This window comes from Phaenicophaeus curvirostris, chromosome 8 (genome assembly GCF_032191515.1).
Source record: "Phaenicophaeus curvirostris isolate KB17595 chromosome 8, BPBGC_Pcur_1.0, whole genome shotgun sequence".
Lineage (NCBI taxonomy): Eukaryota > Metazoa > Chordata > Aves > Cuculiformes > Cuculidae > Phaenicophaeus > Phaenicophaeus curvirostris.
In genome coordinates this window covers 17,781,904-17,805,595 of record NC_091399.1, presented here as the reverse complement: position 1 = coordinate 17,805,595, position 23,692 = coordinate 17,781,904, and the positions used below count along the sequence as shown (strand labels likewise).

General features: G+C 46.3%; 1 protein-coding gene across 7 annotated transcripts in view; it reads right to left on the bottom strand.

Moving 5' to 3' along the window:
- The window catches only part of RABGAP1L (RAB GTPase activating protein 1 like), a 248,130-nt gene that overhangs the window by 22,787 nt on the left and 201,651 nt on the right, over window positions 1-23,692 (bottom strand). The window contains exon 1 of one of the 7 annotated variants that reach the window (XM_069862592.1): window positions 16,838-17,392. The exons of 5 other annotated variants lie outside the window; for them this stretch is intronic. Coding sequence is in view for 1 of the 2 variants with exons in the window: in XM_069862591.1 (XP_069718692.1) it covers window positions 13,743-13,853 (111 nt within the window). In the remaining variant the exon portion in view is untranslated. Of the gene's footprint in view, window positions 1-13,742; window positions 14,243-16,837; window positions 17,393-23,692 lie in introns of those variants that run through there. One more of the 7 variants, XM_069862591.1, reaches the window with a different exon arrangement.

The window sequence follows — 23,692 nt, the reverse complement described above, 5'->3', positions numbered from 1 at the left end:
AGTCTGTAGCACTGCACAGGGTTGTTGTATTTTATTGTGTCCACGCACAGAATCACGTCATGATGAGTCGTACACAGAGAAAAAGCCCCATAGAGTATCTCAATAAAAAAATCCACACAGAAGAGCAGAGCAAGCAAAACCTCTTTCTTAAAAACCCCACAGACTGGTGCACTGAGAGCTCAAAGGACTCGCTGCAGCGAGGCGAGACACACAAATCCTTAGGCTTTAGCTGCTCTGCTCTTCAGAGAGGGCTGCCAGGATCCGCCTCGCCTTCCTCCTGCGATGCTGCACACGGGCAGCGTGCCAGGCACCGGCATCCACTCCGCTCCACGAGGCCTCTCCCTCATTCTGCTGTTTCTGGAGCCATTTACAGACCGTTCCACCTGACCCCGCTGGATGAATAGATCACACATCCGCGGCTCCTTCCCCCAAAATGCTTTATTGCTCTAATGAAGCACACGCGCTCGGAGGAGGTAGTCATTATTCTGCCCATTTTACAGCCAAGGAAATGGAAGCAGAGATGTAAAGTGATTTCCTGAACATATTGAAGACAGCCAGAGGCTGAGTCAGAAGGCAAAATCCTATTACCCAGGTTCTCATTTCCAATGCCAGACAGAACAGAGGATCTCTTTCCCTCTTTTTTTCTCTATCTAGCACTGCATAAACACTTAAAAAATATATATTGTCTCATCACAGTAACTACATTACCAATATCCTGTGATTTCTGCACTCTTAGCATTTTCCTCTCTAGTTCTCACCTCAATATGGAAGGAAAAAAAGGAAAAAGCCAATTAACAAAAAGTGTAATGCTTTCTTCGCCCACCTTTTGAAGCAGGTGAGTTACTTTCCTGTTTCACTGGCAATGAATTTGCCTGGTATTTCAAGATTGAGGTGGGGGGCACGTTCCCCTCCAAGGAGAAGGTGATGCTGTCTGCTGGTGACTGATGAGGGTGACCCCAGCTCAGTTCTGGGCGAGGACCGACAGCGACCACAGGCAGGTTGCAAAACGCACTGAGTACCTGCACCTTCTACTGTGACTCAGCCCCAGCCAGTGACACTAAAAACACCCAGTCGGCTCAAGGGAAGGATGCTCTGCCCTGGGCAGAGACTCCTCGAAGCACTCCTTGTCACATCCACACCATGGTTGTCAGCATTGGAAAATTAATTTTCAGTTTGAGATCTGGAGGGCTTATTATCCACTTCAACTCTATTCGTTTTAGCAAGAGAGAGACACCCTGAGCGGCTTAAAAGCAGCGCTTGGAAGTGGGTGATTATTTTATACGCTTGCAGTTGATGTCTAGCAGCTCGCTTCCTCCTGTGAACAGATAAGGGCTTCAGTATCGAGATGCACATGGTGAAAAGGAACAGCTACATCCACTTTGTCAGCAAGCACCCATTTTGCATTTAAATTGGCTCTGGTCAGCAGGAATACTATGGCTAAGGATACCAGTATATGAAACATTCTAGATGGAAAATACCTGTGTAGAGGTTGTTTTTATTATCTGAAGTAATGTAAGAATGCCTGAACAAGGAGACCTCTGCTACAGAAGACTAGGAGGTGTTCAGGACCAGGTTGGATGGGGCTTAGACCAGTCGGATCCAGTGGGAGGAGTCCCTGCCCACCACAGGAGGGTTGGAACTGGGTGGGCTTTAAGGTGCCTTCCAATCCAAACCTTTCCATGATTCTATGATTCCATTTAACTTGGATCTAACCCACGGCCAAAACAACTTTAGAACTCTGCTTGGATTCTTGGCTCATCACAGCAACAGAAGAGAAGAGCAAGCGGGAAGACAAACGTTGTCTTCACCACCATCCCATTCATTCACCATCATTAACTCAGTAAAAAGTCTCCAGAGATTTTCTTGCACCCCTTATTGAGGAAACAACTGTTCCAGGCTGCACTGCTAGAGGTTGCTTTCCAGTCTTGTTCATCCTGAAACGAACACAACCCTGGCTGACAATCACACCTACGCAGAACTGCTGACACGAAGCTAGCAACCAATAAGAAACCAGGTTCAAAATGTTGGCATTGTCAAGGCTCTAAAACCCATCCTGTTGAATATACTCAGTCCACAGAGTCCAGAGCTTTCAGCCAGGAAACCCCAGCTGAACCCACCCTCTGCAGCCTGCCAGGAGGCGATGACGCTGGCTCTCTGTCCCGGCTCTGCTGCGTTCCCACATCGCGGCTTGGCTCCTGCCAAGAGGTGAAAACCAATTCTGTGTCCTGAGACGGAGGGTGGCTGCTAGATCACTGCCCAGAATCCTACACCCAGGTGAGCCTATCATCAGTAAAGATCCCCACAGTCCTCTTTGAGCACGTGTTTTATGTGTTAATGTCACTCACAATCAATTCTTCACCACAGCATCAAGAAAACTATAATGCTGTCACTGTTTAGATTTGCAAATCTGTTTAAAATCACAGGCGAGCTTCTCCAATGGCTGGTGAGGTCCTTGGCACTAAAACACCTTGCATTACTTTTACAAACATTTCAAACTTGCAAGTTACCAGGAGCAATTACTTTTTAGAGCATTATTCCACTAGCTGAAAACACACACCTCTTCTACGCTACAGCTGAACCATCATACACATACATTCGAGGCTCAGCAGTCCCTTCCGTTATATCAAATACTTTTATCCCTATTTCAGCAACTAACACAACTTCTCCACATCATCTCAAAAGCCTTGCCTTTGTTCTGCTTGCCCAGCTCCATCAATATACTGCTAAAACCCTAAAATATATGTTTTAAAATGACACATTCAATGATCAGCAGTTTGAAAATACAAGTGGGACAGCGTCCAGCTCCCAAGATATCAGAAACACTGCTCAGCATTTTAGTGCAACGCCCTGCTCCGTTATCCCTCTAATCCTTCATCTGCTGAGAAGGTTTCCTCAATGCCTTTAATGAGGCTTCAGGTTTCACCACATTTGCCCCTTTCAGCCTCTGTGGTACCCACTGAATCATAGAATCACCAGGTTGGAAGAGACCCACTGGATCATCGAGTCCAACCATTCCTATCAAACACTAAACCATGTCCCTCAGCACCTTGGCGTGGAGTTGGCTGGTGACGGGAGGTCAGGAGAGTTTCAAAGCATGAGTCAGTCATGAGCTGCTGGCGAGCATCCCTTCAGGGGAACACACAGCGGCACTGCTGTCAGCCCCAGGAGGTACAAGGCAGCTGTACCAATTCACAAACCTGTCTACACGGGGCTGCTTTTTGGGGGGCTTTAACCCTTCTGCTGCTTCCACTGCCCTATAGCTCCGGTTCCACCAACAGGACTACAGGCTGCCTTTGCCACCTCCACTATGTGGAGACCGTGCTCATCCATTCTGTCTAGCTGAGGTCTGTCGGGCTCATCAGCCATCAATGAACTCAAGACCTCCCCCTTTATCATCCAGCAGGGAAAATCCCAAAAGCCTCTTAAGCACTGACAAAAGCGAGATGTTTGCAGCAGGCACGGGGTGCTGAAGGCAGAAGATAAGGTGCCACCGTGCTGCCACCTTCTCCACAAGAGAAGGAGCTCCCATAGATGGAGAACAGACACTTCTGTGGAAAAGGAAGCCTGCTGAAATTAGCAGCAACATCTGGCTCCCACCATTTTCACCCTCTGGTAGCAGCAGAGAAGCAGCAAGCCCTTTTATTTTTTTCCCTAAGCCCCCTATCCCAAGCCCATCTATCCTATTTCCTACTCCTCTGGCCTCGGAAAGAACAAGACCCTTAGTTTTGGGATAACTGAATTCCTAGTATGCTGTTCCAGCGTTCCCTGACCTGCTCTGGAAGCTTAACCTGAGCGTGGAGACTCTCTGTGTTCTCATGGTTGCCTCTGCACTCAGCTTCTGTGATCCCAAGGTGAAGGACAAACCTGTGTGATATCTCACTTAATCCGTGATACGGTAACTTGGGATTACTTTGGCAACTCTACCTTCCATCAGAAGTCCAACGCTTTGTACGCACACCGAGCTTTGTCTCTGCACAGCTAACACACTACTCAAACCAAGCCATCTGGCTTTTTCTCAGAAGAAATTAGGCATCTGTAAAGAGGTTAACTACCTTCTCACTGAGTTTTTAGCACGTCTTCCAAAGTCAGTGAACACACTGATCATGGAGACGCTGACACAACACCAACAAACACATTGTGAGCGCACACAAAGCTTTCAGGTCTGTATATAACTTTACCAAGGTGTAATGCATTATATTAACGGCCACCTACAAGAAAAAGCAAGTGAGGTAAAAAAGCTGAAGACTTAGAATTCAGGAGTGTCAGATGTTTCATCTGACCCACTGCACTTTCTCATTTTAATGTGATGACTACTGTATCTAGCAGACTTGAAGGTCTGTATCAATCTCACCTGACCTACTTCACCGGTGGGGAAAGGAGTTAAATGCTGCTTTATTCTACTTTAGCCACGTCTGCATTTATTTGTTGAAATACGGCCTTACCAACTCATCATCTGCTCTTCTTTTACAGCAAAGGTTCACACCCAACACGTTCAAGGTCATTGAAGCTAAAGATCTCATGAACCAATAATGTCTAGAAACTTATTTCATAGTTGTTCTTCCAAATGGGCTTGCAACAATGACAGAAACAGCAGCAGAGTATTTCAAGCATCCAGAAAAACTCCATTTTCTCAGAATTCTGTTTAAGAAGAAGTGAGAAAGCTCCAAAATACTGAAGTGTCCCACTTTCGAATGCTTAATCAAAAGACTGTTTTTATTTATGAAATGTCTACTTGAGAAGTAGCTTAAACAATTTCCTCTTAATCCAATGACAGTAAAAGGGCAGCAAGAAGAAAGGCTTTCAAACACGAAGAAAAGAGAAAATAAATGGAAAATAATAAAACTAATAAACTAGGGATAAATAAAACAACAACTCAAACTAAATGAGGAGGAAAAAAATGTTTCAATTCTTTCTTGAGTTTCGTTAAGCTGGACTTGATTCCAGGGCAAACTGAAAACAAGAGTGCTTTGAAGGTTGTTCATACACACTCAGAATTAGAGCTTGAAAACACCCGATTCAGATACCTCAGAATTGCCCAGAACACGGCTCTGCTGGAGAGCAGCCTGCAGTTTGACGTGCCAAGCAGAACTACGGGCAGAGGCAGCAGATGCGACCTCTGGTTCACCAATGTTCATTTTTAGTCAATCCTTGAATACAGCAAAGATTCACTCGGTCTAGAAGAAAATTCTGTACCACCAGTGTTTAAGAACCACAAACAAAACCATCTGGATGACTTTGGTAGGTAAGCTGGGACCCAGAAACCCACGCACATGCTCTACCGAGCTGAGAAGGATCCAGCTGGTAACCAGTGGAGCAATGTAACTGGCCCCACACAACAGGATTTTATAAACTGTGCCATTTTATTCTTTATCTACAGGTTTGACATTGGACACTGGAACAGGCTGCCCAGGGAGGTGGTTGAGTCACCATCCCTGGAGGTGTTTAAGGCACGGGTGGACGAGGTGCTAAGGGGAATGGTTTAGTGTTTGATAGGGATGGTTGGACTCGATGATCTGGTGGGTCTCTTCCAACCTGGCTATTCTATGATTCTATGACTGGTAAGAGCAACTTCACAAGTTATGATGGTCTTCTCTAGCACCGGATTCATTGCCGCATGATAGATGTATTTAGAAAACCCCAAACCAACCCCTCAGCAGAGTATCTGATAGCCATAAAGCATGAATTAAAATGCCTAGGAAATGGGTCAAAAGCCATTGTCAAAGGAAATCATTATTCAACGACATTTTTCATTTTAGGTTAATGACATCCTAGAGGGTCTTCTGGGACTCGTAAAAGGCCTGGCACTAGGAAACATTACATCAGCGGCCTGGAAGTGAAAAATACAGCCTGTTAATAAAATCTGCAGATGATGCACGCATAGAAAGAGCAGTAAAGAACACTAAGCAGGACCAGAAAACTGCACCCATGGGTTTGAATTCCTGAAAAGAGCTGACGCAGATGGACACACCACTGTGCTGACTCCAGACCAAACATACACAGGGCTTGACTACAGCATGGAGCAGCAGACCTCCAGCTGGGATTGAATCCCATGAAGAGATGGGATCGGTCCCAAAAAAGTACCATTTGGACTGCTCCAAAAGCTTGGAAACTTTTCTGCTCTCCGAGAAGAACAGAGGATGAGGGAGCAGGAGGCACATGCTGTGAAAGCACCTGGGCAAGACCTCGCTCTTTTCCCACCGCCCTCTCCCTTTCTCCTCACTGCTCAATGGCAAGTGGACCAAAATAGTCCTTTGAAAATAAGCTAATTTAATCTTTCTTTTAATTGTATCAGGACCACCCCTAAGCCAGCCTCACAAACAGCCGCAGCAGCACGGCTCCCGAGGCTGCACATCATGGTGCAGGGCTGGGAACAAACACTTGGGTAGGGGGGAGAGGAGGCAGTAACAGACCCGTTCTGCAGTGGGAGAAACTTAACTTGGAGGCTGCACAAGGGCAGGACAAAGCGAGATGACTAAGGAAGTTTTAACCCTGGATCATCATGGAGACCCGTACTGGAATATTGCTCCCCAGTGAGGCTGGGGGGTGGTCTTGGCCAGACTGAGGGTCCCGGGCTGGGTTTCCAGCTTGGAGCAAGAGGAGGAAAGCACCCTGGTGCAGACAGCGCTGCTGTTGTCGTGTCGTCCCCCCCAATCTGGGTGTGTGGAGGGGCTGCTGGGGGTCACCACCCCCTGTCGGGGCTGTCCCTGCTGCTGCCCCCCATTCCTGAGTCCCTGCAGCACCCCTGGGGACCGACTGCAGGACTTCATGCTCCTGAGAGCATCCTGGTGGTCCTGCTTCACCAAGAGCCTCAGGCTTCACCAACAGAACTTTTGAGGTTCTCAGGGTGGGGGGACATAATTCCTCCTCTGGTTGCCAAGGGTTAATCTCATCCCAGCCTTCCCCAGGATGGGCAGCAGATGCAAAAGGAGAAGGAGCTGAAAATCCCTTCTCTAAACAAGGGTCCTGCAGTGCACAGCTCTGCTCTTCACCACCTTCCAACCATGAGTCAACACCTGGCGGCTACGGTGCATTCCTGCGCTGGGGTCCCAGCACTGAGGGTCCTGCTGGATGCGGCCCCACTGCGGCCTCCTTGCTGGGGGATGCAGGATGTGGCCGTGGTGGACCTGGTCGTGGCCAGGTTTGGGGGGCATTCAGAGGTGCCAGGGACCACAGCACTGGAACCGCTGCCCAGGGAGGTGGTGGGGTCTGGAGGGGTTTAAAAGCCAGGGAGATGAGGTGCTCAGGGATCTGGTTCAGTAGTGCACAGGGATGGTTGGATTCCATGATCTCAAAGGTCTTTTCCAACCAAACAAGTCTACATGGTTGGACTTGATGATCCAGTGGGTCCTTTCCAACCTAGTCATTCTATGATTCTATGATCTGGTCCCTAGAGCTGCAGCTGGGAGAAGAAACTAAATGAAAAGGATGCGGAGCAGAGCCACTTAACTGCGTCATGCTGGGTGTAAATGTCTTGCAGCAGGAGGTTTAAGAGCTCAAGCTCCTCGGTTTGCACTAGAGAGCTCAGGCAGCCGAGTTGGTCACAGCACGCAAGCACCTTCACAGGGCTAAAATAAGTAATGTCACAGAACGCTGTACTCTGGCACAAAACACATGCCAGATCCAAAGGGAGAAGCTGAAACCAGGGTGAATCTAAATGAGAAGTTAGACACATATTTTGAACACCAAGAGATTAACAGATTACCATGGCAAATGACACCGTTCCCACCTCCTGTTACACAAATGAGAGTGGGATGCTTTCAAAAAATTTTCAAAAAATGCTGCTGGAATGAAGTTGGATGAAGGAGATGAAGCACAGACGAGCGAAGGATGAAGACTTGTCTAGCCTTAGCCTCTGTGAGCCCACGGGTGGGACAAACCACTTCTCATTTACACACAACTGGGCCTCGATGCCAAGTGAGGGCTACGCAGTGACACTGCCAGACCCAGGCTGCACCACAGAACATTTAACAGAAACCATTTGAGTGACGTGCTAAAATCCCAAAGCCCAGGGCTGGGTGCAACCCAGCAGCAGCTGATGGCTTCTCACACAGCGGGGAGCTGACTCCCATGCCCTCTTCTTGCTTTCTGTCCCAATACCAGAGGCTACACCTTCTCCTTTGATGGTTTCTGCTCCCCGTTAACGACTGAGAGCAGCAAAAACGTGCTGCAAATAGGGTGCAATATAAAAACAAACACCCTGAGGCATTTTAGTACCGATTATTCATTTTCATATTTAACAACAAAAGAGTGAGGAAGGTACAATAAGCATGAACAAGAGTCAAAATTATACGCCACCTACACATTACTGTCATATAAAGTGCACTTCACCGTTTACGAGCTCCACGTTCAGGGCTAGATTTGTATACGTTAAACAAGCACTCTTGAGTTTTATTAGACAAGCACCTGCTCCACGACCTAGCCTGCTCTCCACAGCAGGAGGGACCAGCAGCTTATCCGCTGCGGGGAAACTACCTCCTCTCTGGCCTCTATGGGGGCTTCATGCTGTCGCTGCCAAACCTGTGGCAGTTCCCCTAAACAGGCTGGACCCCCAAGACTTTACAACATGGGAAATCCAAGGAAGGAAGGGTTTGGAGGGTTTTTTTTAACATGTTTAGTTTTAATACCTAAAGGTGCCAACCAAGTCTTAATAAGAAAAAATTGCAACCAAACTGATATTCAAATACATTACACCCTCAAATCTAAACTAAGAGTCACCAAGCAAACTAAAGCCTTATAGGATGATCCGTTTAATTAACTTTATAACAGCAGCTCCCTTATTGATTTCAAATCCCGGTGACTTTCAGGGGAAGAAGACAACCTTGTAAGGCTGGCTGCTTAAAGCAGAATAAAAATGTGGAATCCATATAAACAAAAATTCAGGTAATATTTCACATTAGTTTGACTATTCCGTAAAAACATGGCTCGTTTTATTTTTCAGGAGACTGAAGATTTGTACTGGTAAAAGAAAGTGCAGGAAAGCTCATGTCACCAAAAAGATGGCAGGTGTGACTGGAACACACGGAGCTGCTCAAAATCCAAAGGGTTAAAGAAAAAGTGACTGCATTGAGATCACAAAAGACATGGCACTTGAGCAAGCAAGGGAAGAGAAAGACAAGAACTATTTGAGCTTTTGGTTTTCTGAATCACCTGTTTAACAAATGAAATGTGCTTTTTTATTCGTTATACAGACACACAAATTTTTTGCTGCTCCAAAGGCAAGGCGATGATCAGGTCAAATTCTGGCTGCTCCTGCCCCACCAAGAAGGGCTGGAGGCAAGACAGCTCCTACAGGCATCCTGAGAGCAGGAGCCATCCTTCTTTTGGGAAGGGACGGGTGAGGACACGAATTATATCTGCTGGAAAGGGCCCATTCTCCTAACAGCAACCATCCAGACTCCTTTATTCCTCCTTCGGCAGGAGCAACAGCAGCAGCATGCCAGCAGAAATGCCACCCAGGGAAAGATGGCCTTCAAAACTCAAACACTGCCAGCTCCTCCCCACTGCAAGATACCACACAAGACAGAACTGGAGACTCATAGAAAAAAATTAGATTGGAAGGGCTCTCCAGTGGGCGCACAGACCAACCTCCTGCTCACGTAAGGACAGATGTAAAGTCAGAGCATGCTGCTCAGTTATCGGAAGTCTCCAAGGACAGAGACGCAAGGGGCTCCCTGGGCACAACCACTTTCTCTTATGCTGTGCGGCAAATCATGACGATTCCTTCTTGTCTTGTCACCACGTGCCTCAGAGAACAGTTTGGCTCCATCCTTCTTTTAGGTGGCAGAAGACTACCACTAGTCCCCTCCTGAGCTTTGTCGTCTTCAGGCTTGGCTGCCCCAACGCTCTCAACCTCCCCTCGTGCAGCTCCAGAGCTGCCTTCCCCACTCACCCTTGAGTTTTTATGACCTGAAAGCCAAGTCTTTGCCATCTGAAAAGCAAGGCGCGTCCTGAAGATGTCTAACAGCTCAGCCAGCTGCTTCAGCCCACTAACTACCACGTCCCGGGCTCCTGCCACACCACCCTGGTCTTCACCCACTTTGCAGTTCATCCGTCCACTTTGAACTTGTTCAGTTTTGCTTCGATGGGAAACTGAGAGCCTAGAAACCACCACATGGCAGAGTCTGTTGGTGTGTAACCATGAATTATTTCTGTGGAATGGCTGATAATTCCCCTGGAACAGAGCACTAAACACAAGGAAGGTAGGCAAACGAAAATACAATGAAGCTTTCCAGAAGAATGTCCTTCAACTCTGTATTAAGAGGATTATTTCCCTCACCACACTATTTTCATCACCCCTTGGGCCCATATTTTCTGCAGATAAGTTGAGAACTGAAATTCCCCAGTGTAAAGCTATTCGATTCTCGCACAAACTGCACAGCAGTTGGGTTTTATAGGCTGTTTTGCATGTCTGAGCAAAGTCATTTCAGAATAACTCCAGATCCTGAAAGTGAGACACAGCAAACAGCCATGTGTCATGGTCACACTGCAACATGACTAATCTATTAAGAGATACATTGGAGGGTTGCTATCATACAGGGTTGCTCTGGAGCTCATTTAACGAAGCCTTATCTTGGATCATCTACATCCTCCTTAGTCGTTTGGTGGTGATGTGCATCAAAGCACTGCTAAAAAAAACAAACCCTGCTACGCTTTCCACTGACTAATTCACATTTTTCATTGAAAACATGACTAGAATCGATGGGACCTAAGAAACAGCAGATAAATTTGATTTTCCTCCTTAAATCATGTGGCACTGGATGTCCCAGAAGGACATGCAGGGCTGGCCTGAAGCACAAGCAACCCACGCCAGCGATCACCCAGGTCTCGTTTGGGTTTGTTATAAGCCCTTCACCACCTCGCATCGGAACGAGTGGCTCCCTCCTCTGTGCAGAAGAGGCTCCTGCACACCCCAACCTCCTGCACAACCCAAACGAGCTATAACGAGTTACTAGTTGCGAGATTTCTGGAAGTACAACAAAGCTGTCCTGGCATGCACAGCGCAGAACAGGATGAAAAAGCCTTTAAAGAACACTTCTTTAAACTTTTCTCTGCAAGCAGCGTGACACACTAGAAACTCCTTTAACAAGAAAGGATTCTTGGGTTTTGCAAACAAACAGATGAATCCCAGGCTGCAAAAATACCTGTGCTGGTAACGCGAGCTCTCAGAATAAACAAAAACTCTGCAAATTCTTTCTGCAGAACGCCGATTTGTGTACAGTACATACCTTTGCGCAATCTGGTAAAGTGATCAGGCCAGAGTCAACAGGATTTGCCCCAACTTCTCCCAGTTGGCAGCTTGTCCCATGGCAGCGGAGAACCGAAAGAAACCTTCTGAGTCACCAGGTCCCATCCCTTCATAGTGCAGGCTCCCACGCACCATCTAATCCCGTGCTAATCCTGTTGAGTTTCATCTTAAACCTCCTCAGGTTCTCTGCACCGTGATTTACTTAGTTAATATACTTCAAAGCCATTTAAAAGAGGAGTTAAGTGTTAACCCTGCAGAAACCACATTTCTTAACTCATTTACTGGTACATAATGCACTGAAACATGCTAACACTGAATCAGGAGAAAAAAAAAAAGTCGATAAGAGCATGTGCTTACACGGAAGTCGGTTGCTGAGATCTTGTAAATAATAGTAATAACGATGCTGTTCCCTCCCACGGCTGCTCCACGCACGGATCTCCGTTTACTACGAGGTAAGTGGTTACTTCAGAGAGAAATACTTGTTATTTCATCGTATTTTCAGAGCAGCAAAACTCAAGCAGAGCTGTAAGGCAGTGCTCTTGACAGCACCTCCTCTCTCCACCAGCCACTCGCAGCTGACCTGGAGGAGTTGAGATATGCATAACGTGATGCCCGTTGCTTTTCTCCAAAGCTTTATAAAACTGAAGCTTGAAGCCTGCTCGAGCAGCGCTTCTCAAAGATTTAAATTATACAGTAAGCCACCCATGAGATGCTTTCTCACCACAAGGATTTTGATTTAAATGCCCGCAGTACTAGCTCTAGAACATGCAAGCAGGTTCTAGAGGCACCCAGGAATCCTCAATGTCATCGTTTGCTCAGAGAAAGCCAGAGAAGCCTCTTCCCCAGCCCGCCAGCAGGGACCTGCTCCACCAGCACCTCGCTCCTCTCAATCCCACCACAACCCAGGGACCTCTCTGAAGCAAAGACACTGTTCTGGGCTTCCAGTGAATAATAATAAATGCTGCCATAGCAACTGGCTAAAGCAGAAACAGAGGAGAAGTTGTGGCTGGACGAGGAATTCAGGTTTACTATGTGTTGAAAATAGCCAGCATGGAAAACCACACAACCACTAACATGCCGGTTAAGCCCTTTGGAGCCCAGGCTCCAACAAGGTCACCCTAAATTAACCAGGCGTACCTATGCTGGATGTCCACGCTTCCTGGCTAATGATTTCATGGGCTGTGTAAATTCCAGCTGCGAGGAGGCTGGAGACAGAAAAAGGCATCACAACACAAGGGGCTGGGCAGAGCTCCGGTTCAGACATATGGGAGATGCAGGTGATGAGTTCACGCACCCAAGATTTCCCGAGCGTGGACGGGCAGGAAGCCCCAAGCAAGAAAGAAGCTCAGAGAGGTTTTACACAGGACAGCAAGAAAGCAAATTTGTCCTTTGTCACACCGTAGTGAACTGCCTGGATACAGAGACTAACACCGACCACAGCCTGCAAACACAAATCCTTATTGGATTCCTAAATAATGAACTGATTTGCATTTCGACTGAAATTTCAGCCGTATCTGCTTTGTAAGTCAAGCTCAATGCCTACATATTCATTTTTATTTTCAAAGCCTTCTTTTGACTGATTCTAGGTGGACTGACTCAACGTGGACCCATCTGTAAAATCTGAGACCAAAGATGAATTTCAGCAGCAAACTTCAGAGCCAGAACTAGACTCGAATACCGCTCCCTGCAAGTGCTGGGATCTCCTCAGGGCAGGAAGACGACCATGCTATACATGTCATTTACATACACAGATACATTATTTATGAGAAAAAAGGAAGCAGCAGTTTAACTGAAAAGGTTTTGCAGGTACCGATACTGATTTGTTCAAAAGATGTAAAAGCGTTAAATCACTGTTTCCAAACAAGGGACAGAACCTCCAAGATTTACTGGTGAGTGACCTACACCCCAGCCCCTGGGAACACGCTGAGCACCTGGCCTAAACCTTTAGCTGTCGTGCTAAAGCGCATCACTATAGTGACATCATTTAGTGCCAATTTCACTGTTAGAGAAGTTTAATAATATTTTTTGTTTAATTATTATTTCAAAAAATGTTCTTTTCACTGTTATAGAATCATAGAATCACCAGGTTGGAAGAGACCCACCGGACCAAGGAGTCCAACCATTCCTATCAAACACTAAACCATGTCCCTGAGCACCTCGTCCACCCATTTTGTATGATATATACCTGCAATGGAACCATACTCATTAACGACTTATCAGAGGAGTGAACAACAGAACTTGTTTTTAAAGACGAAATGTGAATTATCCTACCATGCAAACAACCTTCTTCTAAACTTAGTAGCCTAGAAACATACTACTTTAATAATCTTTTCTCTCCCGAAATTAACTGTTATTTTAATTTAGTTGAAGCAGGAAAGCAAATTTCTGAAACAGAAATAAAAAGAGGAAATAAATGATAGCTTTCAGCAGAAGGACTGAACTACTGGAAAGAGCACAAATCAAGAATTATCGGCAAAGGAGCAAGAGCAACACCTACCACAGATTTGGGTTTGCTGCCTGCCACCAGGTTGGCCAGAAAGTCTTCCTCGTACAGCTGGCTAAAAACATGGGCATCGTACGCCACCATTATAGAGATTTCTTCCATCATTTTGCCAGCAAGCAGCTGTTAGCAACCCGAGCAGGTTGAAAATCCCAGGCTGAACCTCAGCTCAGCTCCACGGCGGTTGCGCACACCCACCTGAAGAAGCTAACAAGGAAGGAGCGTCAAGAGAGAAAATGACCCAGCAAATGGGCTCCCCTGGGGGTTGTCCTCCAGCGAGCCTTTTGTCCTCAGGGCAAGCAGATACAAAACACCTGCTCACACTCCCAGCACTCAGCTTGCAACAGGCATCTCCTGAGGTTTGGTGAAAGCCAGGTAAATAGTTTTTGTTCCAGGATTAGGCTGAAGAGGAAAAAGCAGTAGCCAAGCCAGACTAGTTTTAAGCAAGAAGAGATCCGTTGCTGCTTGCCAGCAAGACTTCTTCAACTTTGTAGCGTTTTTTTAATTCTTGATATCCAGTTTTCTCCCACGGAAAGTTGATAGCCGTGTTAGCAGAGTCTCGCTTTCCAATGAACTGCTGCTTCTGGCTTATTTGTAAATTCACAGGGACCACTGTAATGATGATTTAATTCGGACACTCCGTGGAATTTTCTGCAAGTTTCTAAATTTCTCCTTTAAACTCTTAGAAAACACACTTTTTACCCTGCTTTTATGCGGATCCAAATTGCATCTTGTGCCATGTAGATGCTTTTTGATCTTAGGAAGATGACGGCATCACGTCACAACCGTCCAACAAGTCCTTCACTTCCCTTTGGTGATACAGCCAGACAAGCTGTAAGCTCTTCCTTTTTAATTGTGAAATTAAAAACGGTTTATGCAATTGGAAGGTTTCACAGTAGATGGTTTTTAACCTAAATCTAGCACAGGCTCGCTTTTAATTAAGCAGCAATGCGGTATCCCTTGTCCATGGGTCCTAAACAGCGTAGCTGCCTTCCAAATTGTTCCTGACCCTCCAATTCATTTATCATAACATCTGACACAAAGATAAATAAAGGACAAAGTTAGGAAAGAAAAAAAGCATCAAAAATCAATATTCTCAAAACCACAAGTGAAAATCTACACGATAATAAGTGATTTGAAGAAATAAACAGAATGTCCTAGAGACTCCTTTCAGGAGACTCGGGTGAGGTAAAACTCCTAACCAAGTCAGCAGCTCTGCTCAGATTCATACACTAGGCTTTAATCTTCCCTGGAAGCCTTTTGTTCTTCCTGATGAAAAAGCAAACCTGCTTAAGAAACAGAAATCATTTCAGCCATGCATTTGTCTCCAGAAAGAGTATGTGCTGGGTACTGCAAATCTGGTAGAAGTTTCCAGCTCAGGTTGCCGGGAGCATAGGGTTACGCTCTCGCTTTCCAGAATAAACAGGGTCAGACCCACCTCTCTCTTCTCTTTTTCCTGTGCTCCTGGAGGATCCTTATCAAAGATTACCTGGGTATCTAAATAGCAGCAGGTGCTATTTGCATTTGAAATGGAAACTTGAGCAACAGCCGTGGTGTACAGGATTAAAACCCAACATCTCTTTCACTTAAATATGGGGGGGGGAAATTACATGTTATTGCTAGGAAACAGAGTTCTAATAGGCTTATGGCAAACAAAAAATGCAGCGCTTGAGGTTAAATCCTTGAGTCTAAAGCGGATTCTGACCATGCTTAACCCTTGCTGGAGGAAGAAAGGTGTTTTTTCCTTGAAACGCGCTTATAGTGCATTTGTAAAAATTGTTCTTCAAAGGCTTGCAATTGCTTTTCCAATTAATTCCCACAGCAGGGACGCTTCTGATTCCAGTCCTGAAGTAACATCCAGCTTGAGGTCGCTCTCTGTGTTGTCTCTCCAACAATCCTACCTGCCATGCTAAATCCTGCTTGGGTTTTCCGAAGCCCTTCCAACGACCGCTTCCTCCTGGCTGGCGCTGCCGTGGGAGGTGGGTGGGCTGTTTTTTTTCCTTGTGGCCACAGTTCCAAGCGTGGGGTGGGGAGCGGCTCCTGCTCGGCTGCTCCCAGGTGTGCTGACAAAGGCACCTGTTGTCAGAGGTAAAGCAAAGCCCTTCCCACAGCCCCTCCCGCCCCGCTGGCACCCACCCCACTCCAGAGGCTCCCAAGAGCGACTGCCAGGACAGCCCAGCAGGCAGGGGAGGGAGCAGGCAATGGAACAACAAACATTCCCGTGTTAATGAGAGATTTATTCTGCAATTTAATTCTGCAACGAGGGCAGGAGGTGGGGAATGCAAATGATCAGACGAATGCCGCAGCTGCAGCTACTCCGATCCCTTCCCTGAGTCAGCCCACGGGCATTTCTATTTATAAGGAATTATACACCAGAACTAGACACCCTGGTTTTTTTCATCTTAAAGAGAAGGGTTACGATCATTTAACAGAACTAAATCTATACGATACTATTGCATTATTGGCTGAATAATTCTTCTCATATCAATTGGCAAAAGAGAGATGGTAAGTTTGGTACGTTCTAACTAGCAACTGCAAGAACAACCGATTTTTGATGCCGGCTAATGCGCATCTTTACTTTAAAAAGGATGTTTTTCCAGCAGTTATTTCAAGCTAATGGAGCTGGGCTGCCCACAAATCCCTGCGAACCTACATTTCCCACCCCTGCCAACAGTCTGTGCCACCCTCTGAATCAGCGCACTAAATTATAACTATCAAGACAGCTAAACTAAACCTTTCCAATTAAACTGACGGAAGCAAATACATCCACCCAGACATGGCAGGAACACATTCGCACCAGGGAACCGGGGGGGTGGGAAGGGAAGAGGCCAGCAGAGCTGCGCTTCCCCACGTCCCAGGCCACACCACACACTCCTCCCAGCACGTCAGTACCAAGCCATCCCCTCAGCCAGGCTCTCCAAGGGCTGCAATGCTGAATAATCTTTCAAAAGACAATAAAAAACACATGGTGGAGCTTTATATTTCTTTAAATCAAACAGAACTTCCCTGTATAACACCACGTCTACCTTGCAGCAGCCTCCCTCCAGGAACAGGGGCACAGTCCCCTCCACGACACGGTTTTGGAAGCGTACCTCCACAGCAGGAATTTCTGGAGAAGCGGTTCAACCAAGCAGTCAAGACGACAGAAGAGAGCCAGGAGAAGGGCAGGTGAGTTGCAGAAAACTGTTAACTAATTAAGGTAAGTAGCTCTAATTACAGCTGTGGGGATTCGTATGCTAGGGGATCACAGAGGTGAACGGAAAATTCCTGAATTGAGCAAACCTGCTAGCTTAGCAAAGCAAAATCCTGCTCACTCCCAAGATAAATCCACTCTCACTCCACCCCCAGGAATGTCTTGCTGCTATCTGACGGGGATAGGATCTTCTGATAGACGGAAAAGCGTTACGTATGTGAGGTATGCGCAGCTCCTTGCTAAGCACTCCCTTCCTGCCACCCTGGTTCTGAAACATAAAGGCGTTTTCTGCTATTTGCTTTTCATGTACTAATAAATCTGGGAAGATCACAGTAGACTTCAGATAAGGAAACACAAAACTCCTTTCATAGTGCTTGGAATGGCATTTGGCGGTGTTCAAGATAAGTTCAAAGGGTTTTATCCCCCAAATGGGAATGAATAACGGTAGTATTGAGCTCTTTTCATAGCTCTCTTACCCAGTGACGGCCTGGAAGAACTGTTTCAAACCCAACCAGCAAGTGGAACGTTTGGTTATGAGTCAAACCTAGTGAATCCCAACACACAGCTGCGTTCTCTCCTCACCCACAAAGGCTTTGCTAACCATCAAGGACCAGGAGATAGCTCAGATCTTCAGTTTGCACCCCCAGGCATCTGTAGTGCCACCTGAAGCCCGCGTAGATGCAGATCTTGCATTGCTGCTGCCCTGCTGTGCTGAACCCTTGGGCACTCCAGGAGCCCGTGCTGGGGCAGAAGGCAGGGAGCCTCTACCCATGCCTCACACCTGCAGTTATCCTGCTGAAACAGGGAGCAAAGCACCTACTGCTGTGCTGGTGCAGCCTTCAAGAAGGCAGTGATTTTACTCCATAACTCTGTTCCTTTTTGGACATCATAAGGTAAACACCTTTAGACGGGGCTCTCAATTCAAAGTGAGTGTTGAAGGCTACGCCACTGCATGCAGGAGTCATAGATTGAGTTGGAAGGGACCTTAAGATCACCTAATTCCACCCCCCTGCTGTGGGCAGGGACATCCCACTGGCTCAGGCTGCCCAAGCCCCATCCAACCTGGCCTTGAACACCTCCAGGGATGGGGCAGTCACAGCTTCCCTGGGCAACCTGGGCCAGGGCCTCCCCACCCTCCTCATGAAGAATGCTCATACTGTTCCACAAAATCTGTTCCAGGCTCAGGCCGATCTACAGTTCAGCAATTGCTTCTTCCAAGTTTTATTTTTGTTATTTCAAATGTCAAATAACATGGCCTATTTATTTTTTCCCCAAAGAAGTGGGTGCGTGCACCTGCATTTCTCCTAAAATAATCCTCTGAGTATGTGGAAAAATCTGGGCTTGATGTGTTTTAGCATATGTACTTACAAGGGTAAATCCTCCCAATCTGCAGCTACGCCACATCCTCCTGATTTGAAAGCAGACAACATCGTAAGCTCGTTCTCAGAGATTAAAGCCAGCAAAGTCATCCTGCTGAAGAGCGTGGATGTTTCTCTCCTGGAAGAGGCAGAGGTCAGCCTGGCTGGAACTGCTGAGGCAGCGGCGTCCAGGCAAACCGCGCGCTCCCCCACGATGGAAACGCACAGCTCGCTGCAGGGCAAAAAGCTTGGGACTTCAGAATTTTCATTTTACGTTGCCAGCTCTGCCTCTCCCGTTATTTACTGCAAGCAGGACTAACAGAGGAGGGCAGCACTACTGCCCTGGCCTTCAGTCTCGCAGAGAAGCACAAACAGCAAAGTCATTGCCAAGGCAGGAGGGACCTTTACAATGCATTCAGTGCTTTTTTAATGGATGAAAATAATCACAGCAGAAAACACTCTAATTCCCCTCTCCCTGCCTTCCCAAACCAGCTGCGTGCCACGTAAAAAGCTGGTCCTGCTTCCAGGCAACAACTGGCTGCTCATGGATTTTCCTCCACAATAATGGAAGAAAATCATTCCTAAATAATCTTTAAATCTCCAAAAAAAAGAAGCGAAACTACTTACTAGCCTCACCTCTAACACGACAGCAGGGTGGAAGGGCAAGGCAGCCGATGGCTCCCTACCTGTCATAGGTCACCGTTGTTAAAATCATATTCTCGATTAATTCTGCTCTGTATATTCATTCCTTTTCTCAAAGAGAACGTTATTAATTACTGTGATTTTAAAGGTTTTGGTCAAGCTTGCACTTCATTATAGATTCTATATTAACTGGAAACTACAACTAAACAAGGCCATGGAGCTGCCTACAATAAATCCACCCTTTTTGATTTCTAGTAACTACGTGAACCTGAGAAACATGAAGCAGCAGTGCAGCTGGGATGCCAGCCTACAGGTACATATGTATTATTATTATTATTATTATTATTATTATTATTATTATTATTATTATTCAGCTCAGCCCCTTTCAGATTATTTAGCAGCCTTTTCAATTGACTCATGACTCTATTTTAATTCTTAATTAATTAAATTCACATTTCTAATTTATGTGTTCATATTTCTTTTCCACACTTGCACTTTTACTTTCTAAAGGCACTGGAAGTTATTCCCTGTCTTCAGCAAAGTTTGAAAAAAAAGCTGGACACCCCTGCCAGTGGTGCTACCAAATAAAAGGAATATTGACTCTGACTGTGAGATGTCAGGGCTGAAAGGGACTCCAGGAAAGCTGGGGAGGGGCTTTTAGTCAGGGAGGGCAGGGGTAGAATGAGAGGGAATGGTTTTAAGCTGAAAGAGGAGAGACTGAGATGAGATCTTAGGGATAAATGTTTTCCCCTGAGGGTGGTGAGGCCCTGGTCCAGGTTGCCCAGAGCACTGGTGGCTACCCCATCCCTGGGGGTGTTCAAGGCCAGGTTGGATGGGGCTTGGAGCCCCTGATCCAGTGGGAGGTGTCCCTGCCCATGGCAGGGGGTGGGACAGATAGGCTTTGGGGTCCCTTCCAACCCAAACCATTCCATGGTTCTATGATTCTATGATTTTGGAAATCCCAGACTTCGGCAGTTGAAAAAAACCCCAGATTTTACATATATTCAAGACACACATTGAGTGTAGAACCCAATACAACCAACCGAGGATTAGAACAGGGCTGAGTGCATTTCTTCTTTACCCATTCTTTTCTTTTAGCGAAACATGAGGTGGTAAGGGGTGGCACCGCGGAGCTCCCCGCCGCCAGCGGCTGCTCCAGGCTGATGCCCTGGGAGTGGGGCAGACAGCCCTACAGGAACTGCCCAGAAGGACAGGCAGAAATTCCAGTGCTGACTTAGAGCACCCTTCCCAACAGCAGAGACTGCTGCCGCCCCGTTTCACCTCTGCTCTTCGGGGAGCTGTTCTTAATCTCCTTGCAGTTCAGCACCAGCAGATGCCCACAACCCAGCTGGGAACAGGTCCGAGGGAGGCAGCAGCAGCGCCAAAGCAAGGCCACGTGCCAGGGACCTTCCCACCATGTGCCACCACCAGGGCCAGCATCTTGGCTTGGATCAGAAACGGCGTGGCCAGCAGGTCCAGGGAGGTTCTTCTCCCTCTGGACTCGGCACTGGTGAGACCGCTCCTCGAATCCTGTGTTCAGCTCTGGGCCCTCACCACAAGAAGGATGTTGAGGCTCTGGAGCGAGTCCAGAGAAGAGCAACGACGCTGGGGAAGGGGCTGGAGAACAGGCCTTATGAGGAACGGCTGAGAGAGCTGGGGTTGTTTAGCCTGGAGAAGAGGAGGCTGAGGGGAGACCTCATTGCTCTCTTCACCTACCTGAAAGGAGGTTGTGGAGAGGAGGGAGCTGGGCTCTTCTCCCAAGTGACAGGGGACAGGACGAGAGGGAATGGCCTCAAGCTCCACCAGGGGAGGTTTAGGCTGGACATTAGGAAAAAATGTTTCATGGAAAGGGTCATTGGGCACTGGCAGAGGCTGCCCAGGGAAGGGGTTGAGTCACCTTCCCTGGAGGGGTTTAAGGGGCAGGTGGACGAGTTGCTGAGGGACATGGTTTAGTGTTTGATAGGAATGGTTGGACTCGATGATCCGGTGGGTCTCTTCCAACCTGGTGATTCTATGTTTCTATGATTCTATGATTCTACGAAGGGACAAACAGCAATGATCCATTTGCCACTGTAAATGTCTTTGATATGTATTCCCTGGGGCGATTAATCCAACAAGTGAATGATGCTTGTACAGCACTCAGATCATGCAAACCTCACTGAGATCCGAGTTCCAGAATAGCCTGATCCTAACCAACACTACAGAGAAATGTATTTTAAACTTGTTGCATATATCACTTCAGCTGGTACTGAAAAGAAAAAAAAATAATGAGATCAAGCGTATTTTCCAACAGCACAGCAGTTGTATAGGAGTGTCTTCCACTTATAATGATTTACATGGATTTCGGGCTTGATTTTGGTATAGCTTCATTTAGGGATTTTACCCAAACAGCCACCAGCTAATACAAGCAGAGCTATATTTTACCAATCAAAACTTCATCAGAGTAACAGAGCTCCTTCAGGCTTCACACAAACAACAATCACACAGTGAGAACATATCTCTATGGCTACCTTCACCCGTGGTCTACTGGCTTTTCATTTAGAGCATATGGTCAGCAAACAACAGATATTAATTAACATCAAGTAGCACATTAAATAGTGACATCTGTCACTCAGAGAGACTCAGACTGGGGCACAGGACTCGGGGTTCTCATTCTAAACACATACTCGACTTACTTTCTTTCTCAAGGTAGATACAGCTCTCTGCATTTAATCCCCAGAGAGGGATTAACAGCCCTTATCTACCTCGCAGAGACAGAGTAATACTGGTAAAATTAATGAAAAATGCAGAGCGGTGAGCGATGTTATTATCACTGCTGTTGTTATGGTATTGTCTGACAAGGTTTCTCCTGAGCGCTGTTCGATGTCGTGCTTACCTGGACGACCTGTCTGAGCACCCTGGGTCACCTCAGAGTTAGGGTCATAACCATTCTGTGGTTCTACGATTCTACTACACTGAAATGATTTCTTGTTCTGGAATTTTAAGGAGCCTCAGCAGTTTCAAGCTGCAGCTAAGACAAAACAGGCTGGGTTTGCATCTCAAGGATTGTTCACCCGGAACGTAAAAAAGCACCTCTGACTAAATAATTTTTATTTCATTGTGTTTGAGCTATTAAGAGTTATCAAGAGTTATCATTATTAAGAGTTTCTCTTTACCCCCAACAGAAGCCTCATGGAAAAGGGGAGACATTCCTATGGGTAAACAGCACAATAGTAATGGTGCAGTCACAGAACAAAAAATAAACCTGCAGTATGAGTCCTCGGAAGATAAGATAAAGAATAATTAAGACTGAGATGATAAGGGCGAGTAGGAAATGGCACACGGTGCCAGCTAACCTAGGCTAAACCAGACAGACCAGCCTGGGTATCTCAGCAGCTGAGGAACACAAGTCAGACAGTTTGATTGTGAGACGCAGTCTAGACTGACGCATGCTTAAAGATTCTGAAATGAGATTATTTCATGCATTATACATTAAAATGACAAACTAGTGGTACTTTCTAGGAGAGCAGCATGTCGCACAGTGCTGGGGTTAAAAACAAAAGCATTAAGTTGGAGGTCAACGGACTGAATGCAGTGCTTGCTAGTATATATTTATACCAGAGAGGAGTAACAGGGATCTGATACAGAAAGCATCTTGACATGAGACCCATTTGCTGGGAAAGAGGGAAGGCAGCCAGGTCTCACAGCTCCCCTGGAACTGGTACAGGTCAAGTCCAGAGGAAGAAAGCAGCTCCGGGCTGTGCAAGCTGATCAGCAGTATAAGACTGCCAGCAGCACCCGCTAATCTAAGCTGCACATTATCCTCTGCCACTAAATCCCAATTCATCCTCATACAGCACAGTAAAAGAGAAATTCTGTTCTCAGAAGATGATTTGGGAGACAAACTATTTCAGTGCTTAACTGTGCTGATCTGGTCCCCTACCGTGAAAATCTGCATCAGCATTTAATGCTTCAATACATCACAATGAGAAAAGCTTCTGTATTTACATATGATTTAAAGATTAACCTGCCTTGATTTGACTGTTAATAAGCTTATTTTAAGAGCTCAAATGGTATGTGTGGAGGGGGAGAGAAGGCAGGTTCTTACACAAGTTATCGAAGAGCTCGCTCTGTGATAATGAGGTATTTCTGCAGACATCAGAGACCTGAGAAATTGCCACACGTACTTCTATCCTCCCCATTTGTGTTATTTCAAGTTTGTCTTTCATTTAAAACCTGGCCTGCAGGTCTAAACTACTGCTACCATTATGTCAATGCAAGTAAAAGAGATGAGACATTTCCTAAAAGAAAAAAAAACCAGGAATTGGTCCAGCGTAGCACAGATGTCCACAGGGCAAGAGAACATTTTCTCCTTGGATTCGCATGCTCAGGCGGAGCAGGAGGTGCTGCTTGTGCTGAGGTCAGTATTTCTGCTATGTGTGCATGGACTGTGCCTCCTCAGAAGCTCCGTCCCTCCCAGGGTTCCTATTGACTCCCCTCAGCATCCCAGTAAAAGGCTATATTTAGTGAGAAAATTTAGCCATAATGTCTATTCTGCTCACAATTTTTAACATGCCTATTTTATAGGGGAAGTGCTTAAGCAAAATTCCTCCTGCAAGGAACTCAAAGGCAGTGCCTGGAATGAATGAGAGCTGATTTTTGCTTCATTTGAAGTAAAAAAAACCCCACAACAGCATACAAAGAAAAACAGAGGATGCAATAAAATTTAGGATGATTTGCAAGAAGTTTGCAAAAGGAGATTTTGACCATAAAAT